Genomic DNA, 18,916 nt, shown 5'->3' on the forward strand with positions numbered 1-18,916 from the left:
CAAAAAAACATTTCCCCTATAAAACCAATTAAAAAGCAAATATATTAATAGCTGTGTCATATTTAAAATCTTTGAAAATTTTTTAAAAATTATTCCCTATTTAAAATTCACCCTAGGTCAGTCCCGCTTGTTGAAAAAGCCATGTCTTGAGGGCGCGGCGGAAGGTTAGGAGATCCGGAATCGTCCGGATCTCGGGGGGGTAGCTCGTTCCAGATAGGTGGCTGTTCAGTTCTTTCTTAAAAACCTCCAGTGATGAAGCACCCACAATTTTTGGAGGCAAGCTATTCCACTGGTTAACTGTCCTGATTGTTAGGAAGTTGCTCCTTAGTTCCAGGTTGCTTCTCTCCTTGATTAGTTTCCATCTGTTGTTTCTTGCTTTGCCTTCTGGTGCTTTGGCAAATAAGTTGACTCTGTCTTCTTTGTGGCAGCCCCTCAAATACTGGAATACTGTTATCATGTCACCCCTAGTTCTTCTTTTCTCTAGACTAGACATACCTAATTCCTGCAGTTGTTCTTCATATGTTTTTGTCTCCAGCCCTTAATAATCTTAGTTGCTCTTCTTTGCTCTTTTTCCAAAGTCTCAACATCTTTTTTGTAATGTGACCAAAACTGGATGCAGTATTCCAGGTGTGGTCTTACTAAGGCTTTATAAAGCGGTACTAATACTTCATGTGATTTTAATTCTATGCCTGTGTTTATACAACCAAGGATTGTATTAGCTTTTTTGCCTCACACTGCTGGCTCATGTTTAAGTGATCGTCCACTAGGACTCCAAGGTCCCTCTCACAGTTACTGTGTTTGAGCCATGTTTCACCTAATCTGTACTTGTACCTTTGGTTTTTCCTGCCTAAGTGTAAAACCTTGCTTTTCTCTACATTAAATTTGATGTTGTATAGGGCCCATTGTTCATGTCTGTCAAGGTCTTTTTGGATCCTAAGCTTGTCTTCTGGAGTGTTGGCTATTCCTGCCAGCTTAGTGCCATCTGCAAATTTGATGAGTTCCCCTTCTTTTCCCTCATCTAAGTCATTTATGAAGATATTGAAGAGTACTAGGCCTAGGATGGAACTTTATGGTATCCCACTGCTTCCTTCCTTCCATGTAGATGTAGTACCATTAAGGACTACTTGTTGAGTAAGGTTTGTCAGCCAGTTAGAAATGGTGGTGATGCTGTCTATCCCACATTTTTCTAGTTTACCAAGAAGTAGGTTGTGGTCTACTTTGTCAAAAGCCTTGCTGAAGTCTAAGCATACTATGTCCACAGCATTTTGTTGATCTACTAATTTAGACACTCTGTCAACAAATGAAATAAGGTTGGTTTGGCATGATCTGTTTTTAACAAGGTTGTGCTAGCTACTAGTTATAACTTTATTTGTTTCTAGATGTTTATTTGTTTCTAGATGTTCTAGATGTTTTTTATTATTTTTTCCAGTATCTTCCCAGGTATTGATGTTAGGCTGATTGGTCTGTAGTTTCCTGGGTCTGTTTTTTTTCTTTTTTGAAGATGAGAACCACATCAGCTCTTTTCCAATTCTCTGGTAGTTCCCCAGTGCTGCCAGATTTTTTAAAGATATGGTACAATAGTTCTGAGATAACATCTGCCAGCTCCTTCAGAACTCTGGGAGTTGAAGTCCACAAGTCATAAAAGGGCCAGTTTGAAGACCCCTGCATTGGAGGGGGGGGGGGGAAGGCTTCCTGGTTCAGTGGAAGAGGAACTTCAAAAACATTTGTCTCCACAAATCTTGAATGGTTGGAAAGACCCTATCAGAAGGGAGGGACTATCTACTAATCTTAGCTCTGAATTAGGAAAGTGCAGATGGCTGCTTCCTTGGACAGGGAAAACAAGGCCAGATACACAAGCACAGAACCAGTTTGGCAACAAACCACAACTCTTATACCAACCTCCTTTTTGCAATTGACAGGACCTTATTGGTAAACTAATTCCCCCATGAACATAAGAAAATTAGTGTGTCCAGTATTCTTGTTTTGTTGCCTCTCTCCCTTCTACTAGAATAGGAGTCCTCAACCCCCGGTTCGTGGACCGGTACCAGGCCGCAGCATGCCAGCAACTGGGCCGCACAAACAAGCAAAGCCCCATCCACAAGATGCAGGCAGGACACAAAACCACGTGCCCTCCGGTCCATGGAAAAACCTCTCTCCACATGAACGGTCCCTGGCGCCAAAAAGCTTGGGGACCTCTGGACTAGAAGACATTCGAGGTTTCCACCCACAAAAAAATTCCACAAACAGTATTAAAATCCCTATTAATACACTGAAGTTTTAAAAGAGGAAGGTGGGGGGAAAGAACACACCCCATAGCTAGGGAAAATTGCAAGAAAAGCTCCTCATCTAGCAAAGACAAAGTGGGGCTAAATTTAAGAAGTGTCTCCTGTTGATGGTTGGGCCAGCATCTTTCAAGAGAGAGAATTCCTCTTTTGAAAGTAGAGCTCTTTTTCAGCAAAAACGTTGCGCTCTTAAAGATTTGGCCAATATCTTATGAAGGGTCCTCGTGTTGTTGTTGTTGTTGTTGTTTTAAAAAAATCAGAGATGGCTTTTCCACTCTGAATTGCCCTCTATTCTATAAAACCAGTCCTAAGAAAGCTGCAGGAGGGATCCTTCTTATACAGGCAGTCCTTGACTCATGGCAATAATTGGGACCAGAATTTCTGTTGCTAAGCGGTGGTTAAATGAATTGTGCCCAATTTTACAACCTTTTGTGTTACGCTCACTAAGTGAACTGTGTGGTTGCTAAGTGGATTCAGCTTCCCTCTTTGATTTTGCGTGTCAGAAGCAGTCTGCAGAGGTTGCAAATGGCGCTCATGTCACCATACCACAAACATCTTGCTGGATTCTTGCAACACACGACATTAAAACCTGGTTAGCTAGTTTGAAAGCCAGACTATCATGCAAATGTGACTGCTGTTTGGATGCTGAATGCTTTGAGAAGTTACCAAAATTGCTGCATTAAGGATGGGTTCCTAAGTTTCCAAAAACAAATCTATCCCTCCAGGAATGGTCCTCAATTAATAGAATTGTAGAATAACAGAATTGGAAGGGGGGCCTTGGAGGTCTTCTAGTCCAACCCCCTGCTCAGGCAGGAAACCCTGTACCATTTTAGACAAATGGCTGTCCAGTCTCTTCTTAAAAATCTCCCTGCTCTGGCCGGCAAAATCCTGGTGAACTCTGGGTGGCAGCAACGAGTCACAATTTGTATGCACCTTCCAGTGCAGGGGTCTTCAAATTTGGCCCTTTTATGACTTGTGGACTTCAACTCCCAGAATTCCCCAACCAACCCTGCTTTTGATTTGCTAATTGCTTCATGGTGATTGAATTGCATACTTGAGTCAAGGCAAAGGTTGGAAATGGCTCCATGGCCTCCTCTGGAGTTCTCCCAAAGCCTTTCTTGTCACTCAGATTGAGGAGGAGGAGGGAATAAAAATGCCATTGGCTGAGTCAGCAGTGGGAGGAGCTCATATAATTGGCCCTTCGGGCATCCTTTCTCTGGATAAAGCCTTGTTGCTAACCATGTGTTAATTCCTGATGCTTCTTTCTCCGGTAATATTTTGGCCCATATTTTCACGTCAACCTTTTCTTTCTTTTCAGTTTCTTGCGTGGTCCCACGTGGCTTGTTCCTTTTGAGGTAAGTCTGCTCTGCAAAGAACTTTTTCCCCAAAGCTGAATTGACATACACAGGACACTGGAGTCCCGTAGAAATATTTTAAGTGTGTTTTCCAATTGCCTTAAATTACTGGTGGATCCAGTAATTACTGGTGGATCCAAGGTCATCCCTACAGCTGTCTACATACTGTATGTTTTCATTTTAGATTTTATTAATTTTTTCCATACATACAATAATAATTTTTCAAGCAACGTGCTGTCTGAGTTTAAGTACACTAATACATATTTCATTCCTAATCTTTTATTCTTTATTATTTCTATCGGTAAAATAAGTCCCAAGTTTGATAATATTCCGTTTCTTCTTTTTCTTTCAGTCTCATAGTCAATCTGTCCATCTCTGCGCATTCTAGTATTTTTTTAATTATTTCTTCATCTGATGGTATTCCTTCATTTTTCCACTATTGCGCAAATATTATTCTTGCCACTGTTGTGACGTGTAAAATCAAATATAGGCTTTGTTTGTTAGTCTTTTCTGGCATTATACCTAATAAAAAAGATCAGGTTTAAAATCTACATATTCTCCCAGCATCTTTTCTAACCAAGTATGTATCTTTTCCCAATAATTCTTTATTTTATCACATGTCCACCAAACATGTTAATACGTGCCTGACTTATGTTTACATTTCCGACATGTATCTGACATATTTTTAAACATTTTTGCTAATCTTGCTGGTGGCAGGTGCCATCTATAAAACATTTTATATAAATTTTCTTTATAAGAAGTTGACATTGTCAGTTTATAATTTCTTTCCCATAAATTTTGCCATTTCATACTGTATGTTTTCAACATAGGCTCCCTACCCTGTAGGAGTGTTGTGCAATCGCTCTTTTAAGACTCTCTAACTCAGGGGTCTTCAAACTTGGCCTTTTTATGACTTGTGGATTTCAACTCCCAGAATTCCTCAGCCAGGCACGCTAGCTGAGGAATTCTGGGAGTTGAAGTCCACAAGTCACAAAAGGGCCAAGTTTGAAGACCGCTGCTCTAACTGTTGGCTATTCTTTCAACAGGCCCATTGTGGGTTCCACCAGTTCTGCCCGCTTGCTGCATCAGACATCTTTAGCCGAGAATGCTGAAAGGTATTCTCTGCTCCTGGAATTACCTGATAATTAACTCTTTTTGATTTATTTACTGCAATTCTTAGGCTGATCCATTCAGAAGACTTAGCTTATAGAAAGGGTCAATTCTTCTATACAGGGGATGTTTTGGGGGGGGCATTATCTTCAGGCTGGAGAATGATGTCCCTTAAGGTGGCATTCGCTCAGCAGGGATATTTAGACAACATTACAGTACACAGAAATTTATGCACAAGCTTATTTAATTTTCACTTAATCTCTGTTGAGGTGGGAAAAAAATCATTCAGACCGGGGTATAATTGGGGTTGAATTTCAAGCAACTTAAATATACTACAGGTGGTCCTTGTTTAGTGACCACAGTTGGGACTGGCAACACTCTCATTAAACAAAACAGTTGCTAAGTGAAACCACAACTGTTGCTTATGATCTTACTCCAGCTTTCTCTGACTGTACGGCCCTGCGAAGGTCATAAATGGCGAGGATTGGCTGTGAAGTTACCTTCTCGTTGTCATCACGGTTGTGAAGGGTTGCTTAATGAGGCAGTCACTAAATAAGGTCTACCTGTATTAGCATTTAAATCAATACACCATGTTTTTAGAAGAAGAATAAATATAGCAGATATCAAATACTAAGCTTTTTATAAGCCTAATGTCCTTATGTTTTACTCTTAGACATAAGAGTATTGTATAACAATATTGTAACTAGTGTGAGAACCAAGGTTTTTGAAATAAGAGATGATAAGAATTGGCGGGCTGGGGAACTGGAGGGAGAGCCTGCATTTCAAACTAATTGGAGAATGTGATTTATGACTGTTAATTGGAGGAGGGAATTGTGCTTTGATACTGTGTGCTCAGGGGAGGGGAATTCAAATTTTGGCTTTGCCTATGTCAGGGCTTTTCAACCTTTTCATCCATTGTACCACTTTTAGGATATGGCAACATCCGAGTACCACTGAAAAAAGTGCACCCCCAAGCCACAGCCGAGCAAGACGCCTGCCCGCCCGGCCGCACTCTTCCTCCTGTTCGAGGTTTTCATTGTTGTGAGCGTTTCTGTTGAGGATTGGCAGTGGGGGTGGGGGGGTGTTTGGTTTTATTTCCCCCCCCCCCCCCCATCTGCTGGGTGGTTGCAGCAGGTTTTGGTCACTTCACATGACCCTGGGACACTGTGACCGTCATAAATATGAATCAGTTGCCAAGCATCTGAATGTAAATCACAAGACCCTGGAGAGGCTGCAACATTCCGAATAATCGGTGCTTCTTCTGGGCTCAGCAGAAGCACCAGGATGAAAACCTCGGACAGGAGGAAGAGCGCTGCTGGGCGGGCAGGCAGGTGTCTTGCTCGGCTGTGACTTGGGTGGGCACTTTTTTCAGTGCCATTGTAGCTTCGAACAGTCACTAAGCGAAATGTTGTAAGTCGAGGACTACCTGTACTTTATCACTTTTTTCTTCTTCTTTTTTTTTGGTCATCAAGTTTTTGACACCCTGCTAGGTGACTGGTAGTACTCGGATGTTGCCATATCCTAAAAGTGGTACAATGGGTGAAAAGGTTGAAAAGCCCTGCTATAGGGAGTGAGAGAAAAAAAAATTCCACTCCCTTCTAGCACTGATGATGCTACCTAGTTGGGTCATGAAATGTCTACAGGAAAACAACCAAGCTCAGAGAGCACCAAGGACCCCACAGCTCAACCCTGAGCTACAAAATGTTCCCTTCTGTCGGTAGGCATGAAACCTGATCGTCCCATTATTGATGCTTCCATTCAGACAACCTCAGAGGCAGGATGTTGAGCTTTTGGGGTCCCTGGGCACGGAACTCAAAGTTGCTTTTATCAATCCCAGGACTGGAGGTTTCTCAGGGAAGGTGTGTGCTTTGTTTCAGAGCCCTATATTTCTTTTTTCTTGTTGTAGTTCTGTCCAGGTTCAGGAGAAGAGCAGTGCCATTGTTCAGAAGAAGCCGCTGCTTCCCAGCAGTCGAGGAGAATATGTGGTCACCAAGCTAGATGATTTGGTCAACTGGATCCGTCGAGTAAGTAGAAGCGCCTCCCGGATGAATTTTTCCTTGTTTGAAGAAGGTTCCCACCAATGGTGGGATTCAAATACCCGAACAACCAGTTCTCTGCGTGGATGCAGGCCTGGGCCTCCGAGGCCTAGAACGGACTTCCAGAAGTGAAATCCATGCACTTCCTGTGGCTGTTCTAGGCCTGGGAAGCCTACTCCAGGCCTCCGAGGCCTAGACCGGACTTCTGGAAGTAACATCAAGCACTTCCGGTGGGCCGTTCTAGGCCTGGGAGACCTCCTCCAGGCCTCCGAGGCCTAGAACAGACTTCCGGAAGCAGTGTGCGTTCAGCCGGTTCTCCGAACTCAACAAAATTTAGCTACCGGTTCTACCGAATCGGTGCGAACCGGCTGAATCCCTCCCCCACTGGTTCCCACCAAAAGCATCTCTTTGTTTGAAATTCATTAGATACCAGTTATCCCTGTTTTCTAAATGACAGCCCTGCATCCTGCTTTTCAATGAATTAGAGAAGGGGTCCCCAACCCCTGGGCCGTAGACCAGCACCGGTCCACGGCATGCTAGCAACCGGTCTGCACAAACAAGCAAAGCCCCATCCGTGGGATGTGTTCTGTCCCAGCCTACGTGAGTCTCACAAGGAGAACCCCTCTTCCAACAAGCAGGCTGGAACCGCAGGAAAAAAACAAAACCCCTTTTATTATTCACAGACCTGAGTCAATGTCCAAGGCAAGCAAACACAGTTCACAGAAACTCGATCCTCAACACGAACGGTTGCCTTTGGCAACCAGCACCTCCCACACCTTCCCTTTTATTGTGCAACCAAGGCATGGCTTCCTAATGCTTTCTCCTTTGCCTTTGGAGCTGCCCCATTGCATTCCTCTGTCCTACTCGCTTCTCTTGCCTGCACATTCGTGCATCTGTAATTTGTCTCAACTGTTCTTCATCACTGTCCAACTCAGGCTCCCAGCACAGCTGTGTCTCAGCCTGAGCACGAGTAGAGGGGCCAGGCTCCTCGTCCAATTGTAAGCCTTGGAGCTCCTCAGAGCCTTCCTCCAACTCTGATGTCACTCCAGGCCCCTCCTCCTCCTCTGATTCCTCAGACTCAGCTGCCAGATCCATTGGCTGGCGAGGAATCACAACAGGATGCAGGCAGCATGTGAAACCACACACCCCTCCGGTCCATGGTAAAACCTCTCTCCATGGAACTGGTCCCTGGTGTCCGAAAGGTTGGGGTGATGGTGCTGAATTGGAGGAGGAATGATTATAAATCAACATTAGTCCCTTCCCTTCTCTACAGGTAGTCCTCGACTTACAACAGTTCGTTTAGTGACCGTTTGAAGTTACAGCGGCACTGGAAAAAAGGGACCGATGACCCTTTTTCACACGTAATGACCGTTGCAGCATCTCCGTGATCGTGTGATCAAAACTCAGATGCTTAGCAGCTGGTTCATATTTATGACGGTTGCAGTGTCCTGGGGTGATGGGCTCCCCTTTTACAACCTTCTGACAAGCATTGGGGATGCCAGATTCACTCAACAAACGTGCCACTAATTTAACACTGCAATGATTCCCTTAACAACTGTGGCAAGAAAGGTCATAAAATGGGGGCAAAGCTCACTTAACAATTGTCTCACTTACCAACAGAAATTTTAGGCTCAACTGTCGTATGTCGAGGACTACCTGTAACTTATTACCAGTATCTTCTGCAGTCATGTGATCAAAATTTGGGCGCTTGGCAACCAGACTGGACAGCCATTTGTCCGAAATGGTATAGGGTTTCCTGCCTGAGCAAAGGGTTGGACTAGATGACCTCCAAGGTCCCTTCCAACTTTATTATTATTATTATTACTAGCTGTACCCGGCCACGCGTTGCTGTGGCTCAGTCTGGTTAAATGGAAAAGAAAGAAAAGAGAAAGCGCACGTTTGTGTCACAGGTGTGACATCTATATAATAGTAGGTATATAAAAACATGCGCATATTCGAATGCAACATTGTGTCAAAATTTCAAAGCAATTGGTGAACTTTCGGAGATTTAAGATTTTGAACAAATGAACATTTACATTTTTATTTATATAGATTATTATTGTTGTTGTTGTTGTTGTTGTTGTATGTTGTAACTGCAGTGTCCTGGGGTCATGTAATCTCCATTTGTGACCTTCCCAGACCAGCGGAATCAATGTTTGAAGCCGCATTCGCTTACTGACTGCATGATTCATTTAACAACTGCCGTGATTTGCTTCACCACCACGGCAAAAAAGGCATAAAAGTGGGCACAACTCGCTGAATAGCCGTCATAGTTAGCAACAGACATTGCAGTCTGATTATGGTTATAAACCGAGGGCTTGCCTATATTTCCCCACCCTTGTGGCCCTTCATTCTTAGTCCAATGCTTCTCAACCCTGACAAGCATGGTTGGCTGGGGAATTCTGGGAGCTGAAGTCCACCTATCTTCAAGTTGCCAAGATTGAGAAATACTGTCCACGCCAAAGAGGAGTTCTGCTCTTCTCTGCAAAATTTGGATTATTGCTTGATGTGCTGTCCCTGGCCATCCTCTTTCTGCTGCAGTTAGAATGTCTGTCAACATTCTGCAGCACCCAGCACTCTGCCCGTGCATAAAGATGCTTCAGCGATGCCACATTTTAATCTTGGACCGTTCGGCTCACATCGCGAGTTCCTAGTCCTCATGGGCGTGAAGAAGATACTGAATTATTTAGAAGAAATCTCGGGGGGGGGGGGCTAAGTGATAACGCAGGCAGAGTGGAAGAGCGATGGCTGGGCCACATTGTCGCGTTGTAGAATTAGAGGCACCAAAGATCATCCTTTGGTTATAGCTCAGGATGACGAAGTGCAAAGCTTCCATATTTGGAATTGCAGTAATATCTTTGATTGATTGATTTATAAAATGTATTGGCCACCCATCTTACGTAAGGTAACTCTGGGTGGCTTACAGACATAAAAAGTATATCTATATTAAAACCTAAATAAATGAAAACCAGAGACTGAAATCAAGGACACGTGGGGAAGGTGAGGACGCAGTGGGGCAGAGGTGGGATCTGTTATTACTCAATCAACCACCTCCATTGTGCTGTTCACCCACTGGGGTCCCAAGCAAAGGTCTTTAGGCCTTTATGAAAGAATAGGTGGGTGGGGGCCAACCTCACATCGGGGGGGGACAAGATGTTCTAGAGCAGTGATGGCGAACCTTTTAGAGACCGAGTGCCCAAACTGCAACCCAAAATCCACTTATGCATCGTCGGGTGCCGGGTGGGTGTAGCCCATTGGGTGGGCGTGGCCCATTGGGAGGGCGTGGCCCATTGGTTGGGCGTGGCTGCGGTGGTAACGGCAGACTGGGTGGGACTAAAAAGTTCAATCAATCAATTCCAACTTTGCAAGATCTTTTTTTTTCCCCGCGAGAAGTTGAAATTGACTGATTGAACCTTTTTTTTTTTTTGCACACGGCGCCAGAGGCCTAAAGCGAAAAGGTTTTATAAAACCCAGCTGAAGGCCTAGGACTGGGGCGACGGCGCGCGTGCCCACAGAGAGGGCTCTGAGTGCCGCCTCTGGCACCCGTGCCATAGGTTCGCCACCACTGTTCTAGAGGGCAGGACCCACAGCATGCCTCCTCTGCCTGTAGGAGTGGTACGGGCCAATCCCAGTGGGGTGAGACGGTCCCTCAAGTAATCTGGACCCATGATAGGGTACAACAACGAGGGCAAAGCAGCGTTAGCCTGCAATCGTGGTCAGGGCTGTTTGGCATAAGAGGGACGCAGGGCGACAACTGTGCTGTACATCCACCTCCTTCCCCTTTCCTTCCCTCAGAGCTCCTTGTGGCCAATGACCTTCGGCTTGGCGTGTTGTGCCGTCGAGATGATGCATATGGCTTCTCCCCGCTATGACATGGACCGCTTTGGGGTGGTTTTCCGGGCCAGTCCCCGGCAAGCCGACGTCATGATCGTGGCCGGCACTTTGACCAACAAGATGGCCCCAGCCCTCCGGAAGGTACAGCTGTGGCTTTTACTCAGTGCTTAAGGGAGGGAACTGAGTGGCCTTTTGTGTGCTCACACCAAAGGTAAAAACGGTTTGTAGAACTAATAGGGAGCAGCAAGTACAAGTAGCTGGATCAGGTTTCATCTCTCTGAACCTCTGCTTCCGATCCTCCGTTGCATTTTTATTCTTCCCAACCCTGTGGAATATCCAAAAGGAATTAGGCAGAATGGCAGAAAAGCTAGCAGACAGACGGAAAGAGCCCTGAGCCCTTTTGCTGCCACATTGCTGAACAGAAAGATGTTGAGACTCTAGAAAGAGAGCAGAGAAGAGCAACAAAGATGATTAGGGGATTGGAGGCTAAAGCATATAAGGAACGGCTGCTGGAATTGGGTATGTCTAGTTTAACGAAGAGAAGGACGAGGGGGGACATGATAGCAGTGCTCCAATATCTCAGGGGCTGCCCCAAAGAAGAGGGAGTCAAGCTATTCTCCAAGGCGCCTGAAGGCAGGACAAGAAGCAATGGGTGGAAACTAATCAAGGAGAGAAGCAACCTAGAACTGAGGAGAAACTTCCTGACAGAACAATTAGCCAGTGGAACAACCTGCCTCCAGAAGCGGTGAATGGTCCAACACTGGACGTTTTAAAGAAGAGACTGGAAAGCCATTTGTCTGAAATGGTATAGGGTTTCCTTCCTGAGCAGGGGGTTGCACTAGATGACCTCCAAGCCCCCTTCCAACTTTATTATTATTATTATTTTTATTATTATTATTATTACTACTACTACTACTACTACTACTACTACTACTACTACTACTACTACTACTATGGAATCAAACTTCCTATACAGGGGAAAACCAGCAAAAAAAATGACTTCAGAATAGGACAGATTTGTCTTGGGACTGCAGAGAAAAAAAAGTCTGGAATAAATCACCCCATGATCCTTTGAGAGGGAAAATCGGATAGCAACTCATAATACTGGCCCCTGCTGCATTCTAAGCCAGACACAGGACTTGTTATTGGAGAAATCTGTAGCTTTTCAACCTTATTAGGGTCCTAGCACTCCAAGGTCTAAGGTAGGCATGCTGTGCTTGTCAAATCAAATGCAAATCTTCGCATTTCTTTCGTCGCAGGTTTATGATCAGATGCCCGAGCCACGTTATGTAGTGTCCATGGGGAGGTAAGTTCTCACTCAGTATTTTATTATCCTCAGGACCGGCTCCATCCCTTTTTCATTTTCTCATTATTATTTTTTTGTTTGTTCTCAGCATTGCAGCTGCATTTATGCAACACAACCGCCCAGGTCATCCTTCTCCATAGGTGTCTGACTTAGCCGTCTGTCCTTACAGTGCAGAATTTCAGGCCATTTGGGAATAACAAGATTACAAGTCTTCCCAGCCATTGCAAAGGAGACTGTTTTGGGGCTGGGGGGGGACGCTAAAGTTAGAGGCCAAAAAGGGCAGGTGGGGGTGGGGTGGGGTATGTGCTACTGCAGAGAGATTTGGAGGGTTGAATGAAAAGGAAACTTGAGTGTCTAAAATCTACATAACATCCATTTTCTTAGAATTTATCCCACATCTGAGAAGGCTGGCTAACCACCTCCACAGATGAATCAATGTGTGGCTGTGCCTGCCTTTTCTGAAATCGACAATGACATCTTTAGTTATTCCTATGTTTAAAACAGCGGTTCTCAACCTATGGGTCGCGACCCCATTTGGGGTCGATCGACCATTTCACGGGGGTCGCCAAGCAAGGCTGTCCACCATTTTTTTTTCCCTTTTCCGGCGGGTGCCTTACCTCCCTTGAGCTGGGCCAGCTGGTGGTCAGCCTGCTCCGTCTCTGCCGCTTGCCAGCTACGCCTCGGCCGGCGCAGGGGGCGGAACCACGCATGTGCGGCGCTCCCGGGCAGGGAAAGTCCTCGACTTACGACCGGTTGGGTAGTCCTTGACTTACGGCCGGTTTAGTTCTTGACGTACGACCGGTTTAGTCCTCGACTTACGACCGGTTGGGGGTCGCGGCATTAAAAAGGTTGAGAACCACTGGTTTAAAATGAGGCTGTTGTTGTTACACCAGTTCACCAAAGCCTCTACTTTCTTGTGGTGAGCACCCTCATTGTCATCTTGAAGAAGGCCCACTACTGTTGTATCATCCGCATATTTCACAATAAGGTTGGTGGCAAACCTGGCACAACAGTCATGGGTCAATAGGATGAACAACAGCGGGCCATTTTTGATTTGTCGGCCCTGGAAGAACACAGCTGCACAGAACAGAAAAGAATTCTGGGAGTTGAAGTCCACACATCTTATAGTCACCAAGATTGAGCCAACTGGGGGTGGGAAGTGACAGGAAGAGTTTAGGGGGCGTCAGTGTCAGTGTTCTTCTGTTTATAAGGGCTTCCGGTGTGGGTGTGTCAAGTGAGGGTCTTGAGATGGGTCAGAAGAGCACTGACACAAACATCCCCTAAACGCGGCTGAAGATGTTACCTAGCCTGGTCATGAAACATTCAGACACCAACCCACATGCTCGGAAAACGAGCCTCCACCCTTATCTTATCGTGGTCTGTCGTCCAGAAGGAAACAGGCCTCCAATATTGCAAAGGGTTGCTTTTCCAATGATCCCAACACTGTTCCTCTTGTTTTCTTCAGCTGTGCCAATGGTGGAGGTTACTATCATTATTCGTATTCCGTGGTGCGGGGATGTGACCGGATCGTGCCCGTGGACATCTATGTGCCAGGTAAAAGAAAGGCATCAAGAGCTCTTTTCCTAGCTTGTCTTCCCCAAACTGAATCCCCAGAAGGGAAGGTCATTTGTGTGTCCAGATAAAACACTTACAATCCAGACAGTGGTGGGATTCAAATACCTGAACAACCAGTTCTTTTATTGGATGCAGGCCTAGGCCTCCAAGGCCTAGAACGGACTTTCGGAAGTGGCATCCATGCACTTCCGGTGGGCTGTTCTAGGCCTGGGCGGCCTCCCAGCCTCCAAGGCTAAGAACGGACTTCTGGAAGTGGCATCCATGCACTTCCGGTGGGCTGTTCTAGGCCTGGGTGGCCTCCTCCCAGGTTCCGAGGCCTAGAACGGACTTCCGGAAGTGGCATCCATGCACTTCCGGCCGGCTGTTCTAGGCCTGGATGGCCTCTTCCCAGCCTCCGAGGCCTAGAACGGACTTCCGAAAACAGTGTATTCAGCCAATTCTCCGAACTCAGCAAAATTTAGCTACCCCTTCTGCAGAACCGGTAGAATTCTACCACTGAATCCAGACCTCACTTCAAACTTGGCAAAGCATTCCAGAAAGCATGGTGGAAGCAATAATACAGGTAGCCCTCAACTTGCAGCCACAATTGAGCCCAAAACCTCCGTTGTTAAGTGAGACATTGGTTAAGTGAGGTTTGTCCCATTTTACGACCTTTCTTGCCTCAGTTGTTAAGTGAATCACTGCGGTTGATAAGTTAATAACCCTGGTTGTTAAGTGAATCTGGCTTCCCCCATTGACTTTGTTTGTCAGAAGGTTGCAAAAGGGGATCACGTGACCCCCTGCGACACAGCAACTGTCATAAGTATGAACCAGTCGCCAAGCTTCTGAATTTTGACCGCAGGTTTGTGGGGACGTTGCAAAGGTTGTAGCTCTGAAAAATGGTCATAAGTCGCTTTTTTCAGTGCCTTTGTAACTTTGAAGAGTCACTAAATGAACTATTGTAAGCTGAGGACTACTTGTATAGTGTTTGTGACTCTATATCAGGGTTTCTCAGCCCTGGCAACTTTAAGATGTCTGGACTTCAATTCCCATGCCAAATCCTGGGAATTGAAGTGCAGACATCTTAAGGTTACCAAGGCTGAGAACTACTGTTATAGGCAGCAAGTAAATTGGAACCTTTGTTACAACCATTTTAAAAAATGCAGACTGATAGCAAGGGGGTCTTTACACCCCACCTTTCCCTTCCCCAAGGAGTTTAGAAAATGTTACCTTTGCTCTCCTGCCCCATTTATGCTGCAAGGTTCAGACAATCAGGAGGTGGAAGCAAAGAGCTGGGATTAGCTGTGTGCTGTGGTTATCTACAGGTCACAGGGAATATACAATTTACAACCGGTCAAAGTTACAATAGCACTGAAAAAAAGATGACTTCTGATCGGTCCTTACACAACCATTGCAGCATCCACACAACCATTGCGACCTTCCCAGCCTGCTTTTGACAGATAAAGTCAGCGTGGGGGGAAGCCAGCTTCGCTTAATGACCGCACGATTCACTTAACAACTACGGCGATCTGTTTAACAACCCTGGTTTAAAAAAAAAGATTGTAAAATCAGGTGCTGCTCGCTTAACCGCTGTCTCGCTTATTAGCAACGGAAGTTCTGGTCTCAATTTTGGAATTTTGGTCATAAGTCAAGGATTACCGATATTGCAGACCTACAGGTAGTCCTTGACTTAACGCCACTCAGATCAGAATTTCCCTTGTTAAGAAATATGCCCGGTTTTATAGCCCTTTTTTTTGCCATGGTCGTTAAGCGAATCACTGCAGTTGATAAGTGAATCATGTTGTTAGGCAAACCTGGCTTCCCCCATTGATGTCGCTTGTCGGACGCCAGTTGGGAAGGTCGCAAATAACGATCGTGTGAATAAATACCCCATAAATGCATGGCCAGTTGCCAAGCACCCAAATTTTGATCATGGAGATGCTATGATGTGAGGACTAGTTGCACGTAAATGTGAGGACTAGTAAATGTGAGGACTAGTTGCACGTCCCTTTTTTCCAGTGCTGTTGTAACTTTGGTTGCTAAACAAATGGTTGTGATGAGGGATCCTTGGTGCTCTCTGAGCTTGGTGGTTTCCTTGCAGACGTTTCATGACCCAAACTAGGCAACATCATCAGTGCTAGAAGAAGAGTTTGCTCTGAGCACTCCCTGCTACCTGTCAGGGTTCCGAAAGATGAAACTCTTCAAAGAACTTTGAGGCATTGTTTATCTTAAAGAATCTTTAATCGAGCAGCATAGCTTTGGTACCTACATAATTGAAGCCAAAATCTGACTTCCCCTCCCTTCAGCACATAGATCAAAGCACAATTCTCTCCTACAACTAACCGTCATAAATCACATTCTCCAATTGGCTTGAAATGCTGGCTTCCTGCCCAGTTCGTTAACCTGCCATGCTTTTATCAGCTCTTGTTAGGATATTGTATGTCTAACTAACTCCCATCACATTCCTCCCCCTCCCCCAGTATCATCTAATTCTAAGAGTAAAGCATAAGAAAGAAAAAGGCTGCATCTCCATCTCTTGTCAAAGCAAGAACATCCCATGTTAGCAGCATTGACACTAGCACTGATCACGTTGCCTACTTTGGTCATGAAACGTCTGCAAGAAAACGACCAAGCTCAGTGAGCACCAAGGACCCCTCATTTCAACACTGAACTGCAAATAATTATATTAATCTGCATTGGGAATGGTTGTAAGTTGAGAGCTACCTATATAGTTGCCAACTCTAGAGGCTTTTCTACGTCTCTGAGCAATTTCTGATGGAGAGCTGGATAAAGGGAGACCCCCTTCGTATGGCCTGGGAATTTTAAGATCTCCCCATCACCACCTTTCTGAGATCCTCTAAAGCAGTGGTGTTGAACCTATGGCACGCGTGCCAGAGGCGGCACGTGGAGCCCTCTCTGTGGGCACACGCCATCACCCCAGCACACGTGGTCTCTAAAAGTTCGCCATCACTGGCCTAAGGCCAGCCAGCTTGGAGCCGCCATTGGGGAGTCCACGATCCCACCCGCCAGAAACCCTCTGGATCTCCCCCAACCCTGCCCGGCTCCCACAGGTGTCCCTCCCCATAAGCAACATCGAGTTGGCCACGCCCACCCCGGCCATGCCCACCCTGCCATGACTACTGCAGCCACACCTATCCAGTGGCCACGCCCACTGTAGCTGCGCCCGCCGATTGGGCCACACCCACCCGGCAATACATAAGTGGGTTTTGGGTTGCAGTTTGGGCACTCGGTCTCTAAAAGGTTCGCCATCACTGCTCTGAAAGTTTTGCCTCTTGCAGGCTGCCCTCCTACTGCTGAGGCCCTCCTGTACGGGATCCTGCAGCTCCAGAGGAAGATTAAACGAGCCAAAGCTCTCCAGATCTGGTATAGGAAGTGACCGGCTTCTTTGCAAGCTGCCATGATAAAAATGGCCGCCTTAACTGTAGCTGTAGCGCACACGTTGAAAACTACTATGTATAAACCTTGTCAATAAACTTATAATTATTGTATCTGGAGAAACGAGTTTGGTGCTTTGAGTGGTCTCCAGTTTCCATTTTTTTTCTTGGGAAAAATTGAGCACAATGTGGAAGTGGGTGGGAGGGAGGAGGAGGAAGAGGAGGATACGCTTTAAAAAACAGAAGTAGGGGGAAAAAACAGGAGAGCAGGAAGTCCAGAACCGATGATGCACAAGTAGCACTTGTGACTTTCTGGGCTCAGTTGCTAGGAGATTTTTGGTTTTTTTCCCCAAGTGCTAAACCTAAGACAGTTGGAAAGCTAAATGCAAACTGAATCTTAATCTGACTAGGTTCATTTGTCATGCCAAATCGTGATATATTTTTTGGGAACAACTTAGAAGGGACTAGCTTGCAGTAGATATAATCCAAAAGAATAAAACTTGATTAGAAAGCCAGTTTGGTCTAGTGCAGAGGTAGGCAACCTTGGCTCTTTTATGACTCGTGGACTTCAACTCCCAGAATTCCTGAGCCAGCCATGCTGAGGGGAAAGGGAGAGGTTTCCATGCTGAGCCATGCTGGCTCAGGAATTCTGGGAGTTGAAGTCCACGAGTCATAAAAGAGCCAAAGTTGCCTACCCCTGGAGTGGTTAAGGCACCAGGCCAGGGACGGTAGCCATGTAAGCCAGTTGGGAGACTTTGGGCCAATCATCAGGGGACTTTGAGTTCTAGTCCTGCCTTAGCCATGAAAGCTGTCTGGGTGACTTTGGGCCAATCACCAAGAGATCTTGAGTTCTAGTCCCGCCTTAGGCATGAGCGCTGGCTGGGTGACTTTGGGCCAATCACCAAGAGACTTTGAGTTCTAGTCCCACCTTAGCCATCAAAGCCACCTGGGAGACTTTGGGCCAGTCACTCAGCCCAACCCACTTCACAGGGTTGTTGTTGAGGAACTAAGAGAAGGCAGATAAATTTGATATATTCGCTGCCTGGAGTTATTTGTAAAAGTAATAAAGGTGGAATAGAAATGATGGACGGACGGACTGACTGACTGACTGACTGTCTGACTGACGAATGAATGAATGAATGAATAAAGTGATTACTAACCCACCAGGCTGGGTTCACATGTAAGACAGTCTTCCTCAAGTCAAGGTTGAGTCCTGGGGACACATGGACACACTCAGACTACATTTTAGTTAACATAACATACAGTAGCAGGGGTTACCTATTGCCTTCTTCGGAGATGGATTTTTATTTACTTCCCAGTCTGCCCTACCCTTCTGGGATTTCCTAGTGGTCTCCCTTTTACAAACTGAAGAAACCCTAGCCTTTCTTGAAAAGATCAGCCTGGTTCAGCCACTTTTCTCTATAATACTAATTCCAAAGCAAGAAGCCAGGTTTTGTATTATTGTACAGGTGCTCCTCGACTTACGACTGGTCACTTAGCAACCCATTCAAAGTTACAGTAAACCTCCCCAAAGACAGGTACAATCTGGTTCCAAGGGTTCTCCCATCCCACGATCATGTGACTTTGTTTCAGGCACTCGGCTACTGGGATGCATTTTATGGCCATTTGCAGCATCCTGCAACATTTTTGCCGAATGCTGCCGTTTTGCTTCCCTTTTTCGACAAAAGCGCCCCACAGCAAGCAACGGGCTGACTTGACGACTGCTGCAAAAAATAAAGATCATAAAAGTTGCATGGGTGAACCCACTTTGCAACCGTCGTGACTTGCAAGCACAATGGGCAAGCTTCATTATTACCGTTGTAAGCCGAGGACTACCTGTGATGTGGTTTCTTTTTCTGAGAACTCATAATTAAAGACAGCACCTTCTTTTTCCCAAATGATATGGAGGGCTCCATTAGGGTCATAAATCAAGGATTGGCGAATAGACCTTTCCCAGGATAATGTTTCAGGATCCAATCTGGGTCGGCCATCAGGACCAGAGGTTTCGTCTTCCAAGCTTTCGGACTAGTGCTGGAGCCCATCC

The 18,916-nt window shown here is 45.7% G+C and overlaps 1 protein-coding gene across 1 annotated transcript in view; it reads left to right on the plus strand.

Moving 5' to 3' along the window:
* NDUFS7 (NADH:ubiquinone oxidoreductase core subunit S7) overlaps positions 1-16,992 on the plus strand; it is a 17,842-nt gene extending 850 nt beyond the window's left edge. Inside the window, exons 2-8 of the mRNA XM_015810713.2 lie at positions 3,601-3,637; positions 4,684-4,752; positions 6,654-6,771; positions 10,579-10,758; positions 11,877-11,923; positions 13,389-13,477; positions 16,777-16,992. Of these exons, the coding sequence (XP_015666199.1) occupies positions 3,601-3,637; positions 4,684-4,752; positions 6,654-6,771; positions 10,579-10,758; positions 11,877-11,923; positions 13,389-13,477; positions 16,777-16,874 (638 nt within the window). The 3' untranslated portion in view covers positions 16,875-16,992. The remainder of the gene's footprint in view (positions 1-3,600; positions 3,638-4,683; positions 4,753-6,653; positions 6,772-10,578; positions 10,759-11,876; positions 11,924-13,388; positions 13,478-16,776) is intronic.
* Positions 16,993-18,916: the final 1,924 nt, after the last annotated feature.

The sequence above is a fragment of the Protobothrops mucrosquamatus genome, unplaced genomic scaffold (assembly GCF_001527695.2).
Source record: "Protobothrops mucrosquamatus isolate PMUCROS unplaced genomic scaffold, P.Mucros_1.0 scaffold14, whole genome shotgun sequence".
NCBI classification, from domain to species: domain Eukaryota; kingdom Metazoa; phylum Chordata; class Lepidosauria; order Squamata; family Viperidae; genus Protobothrops; species Protobothrops mucrosquamatus.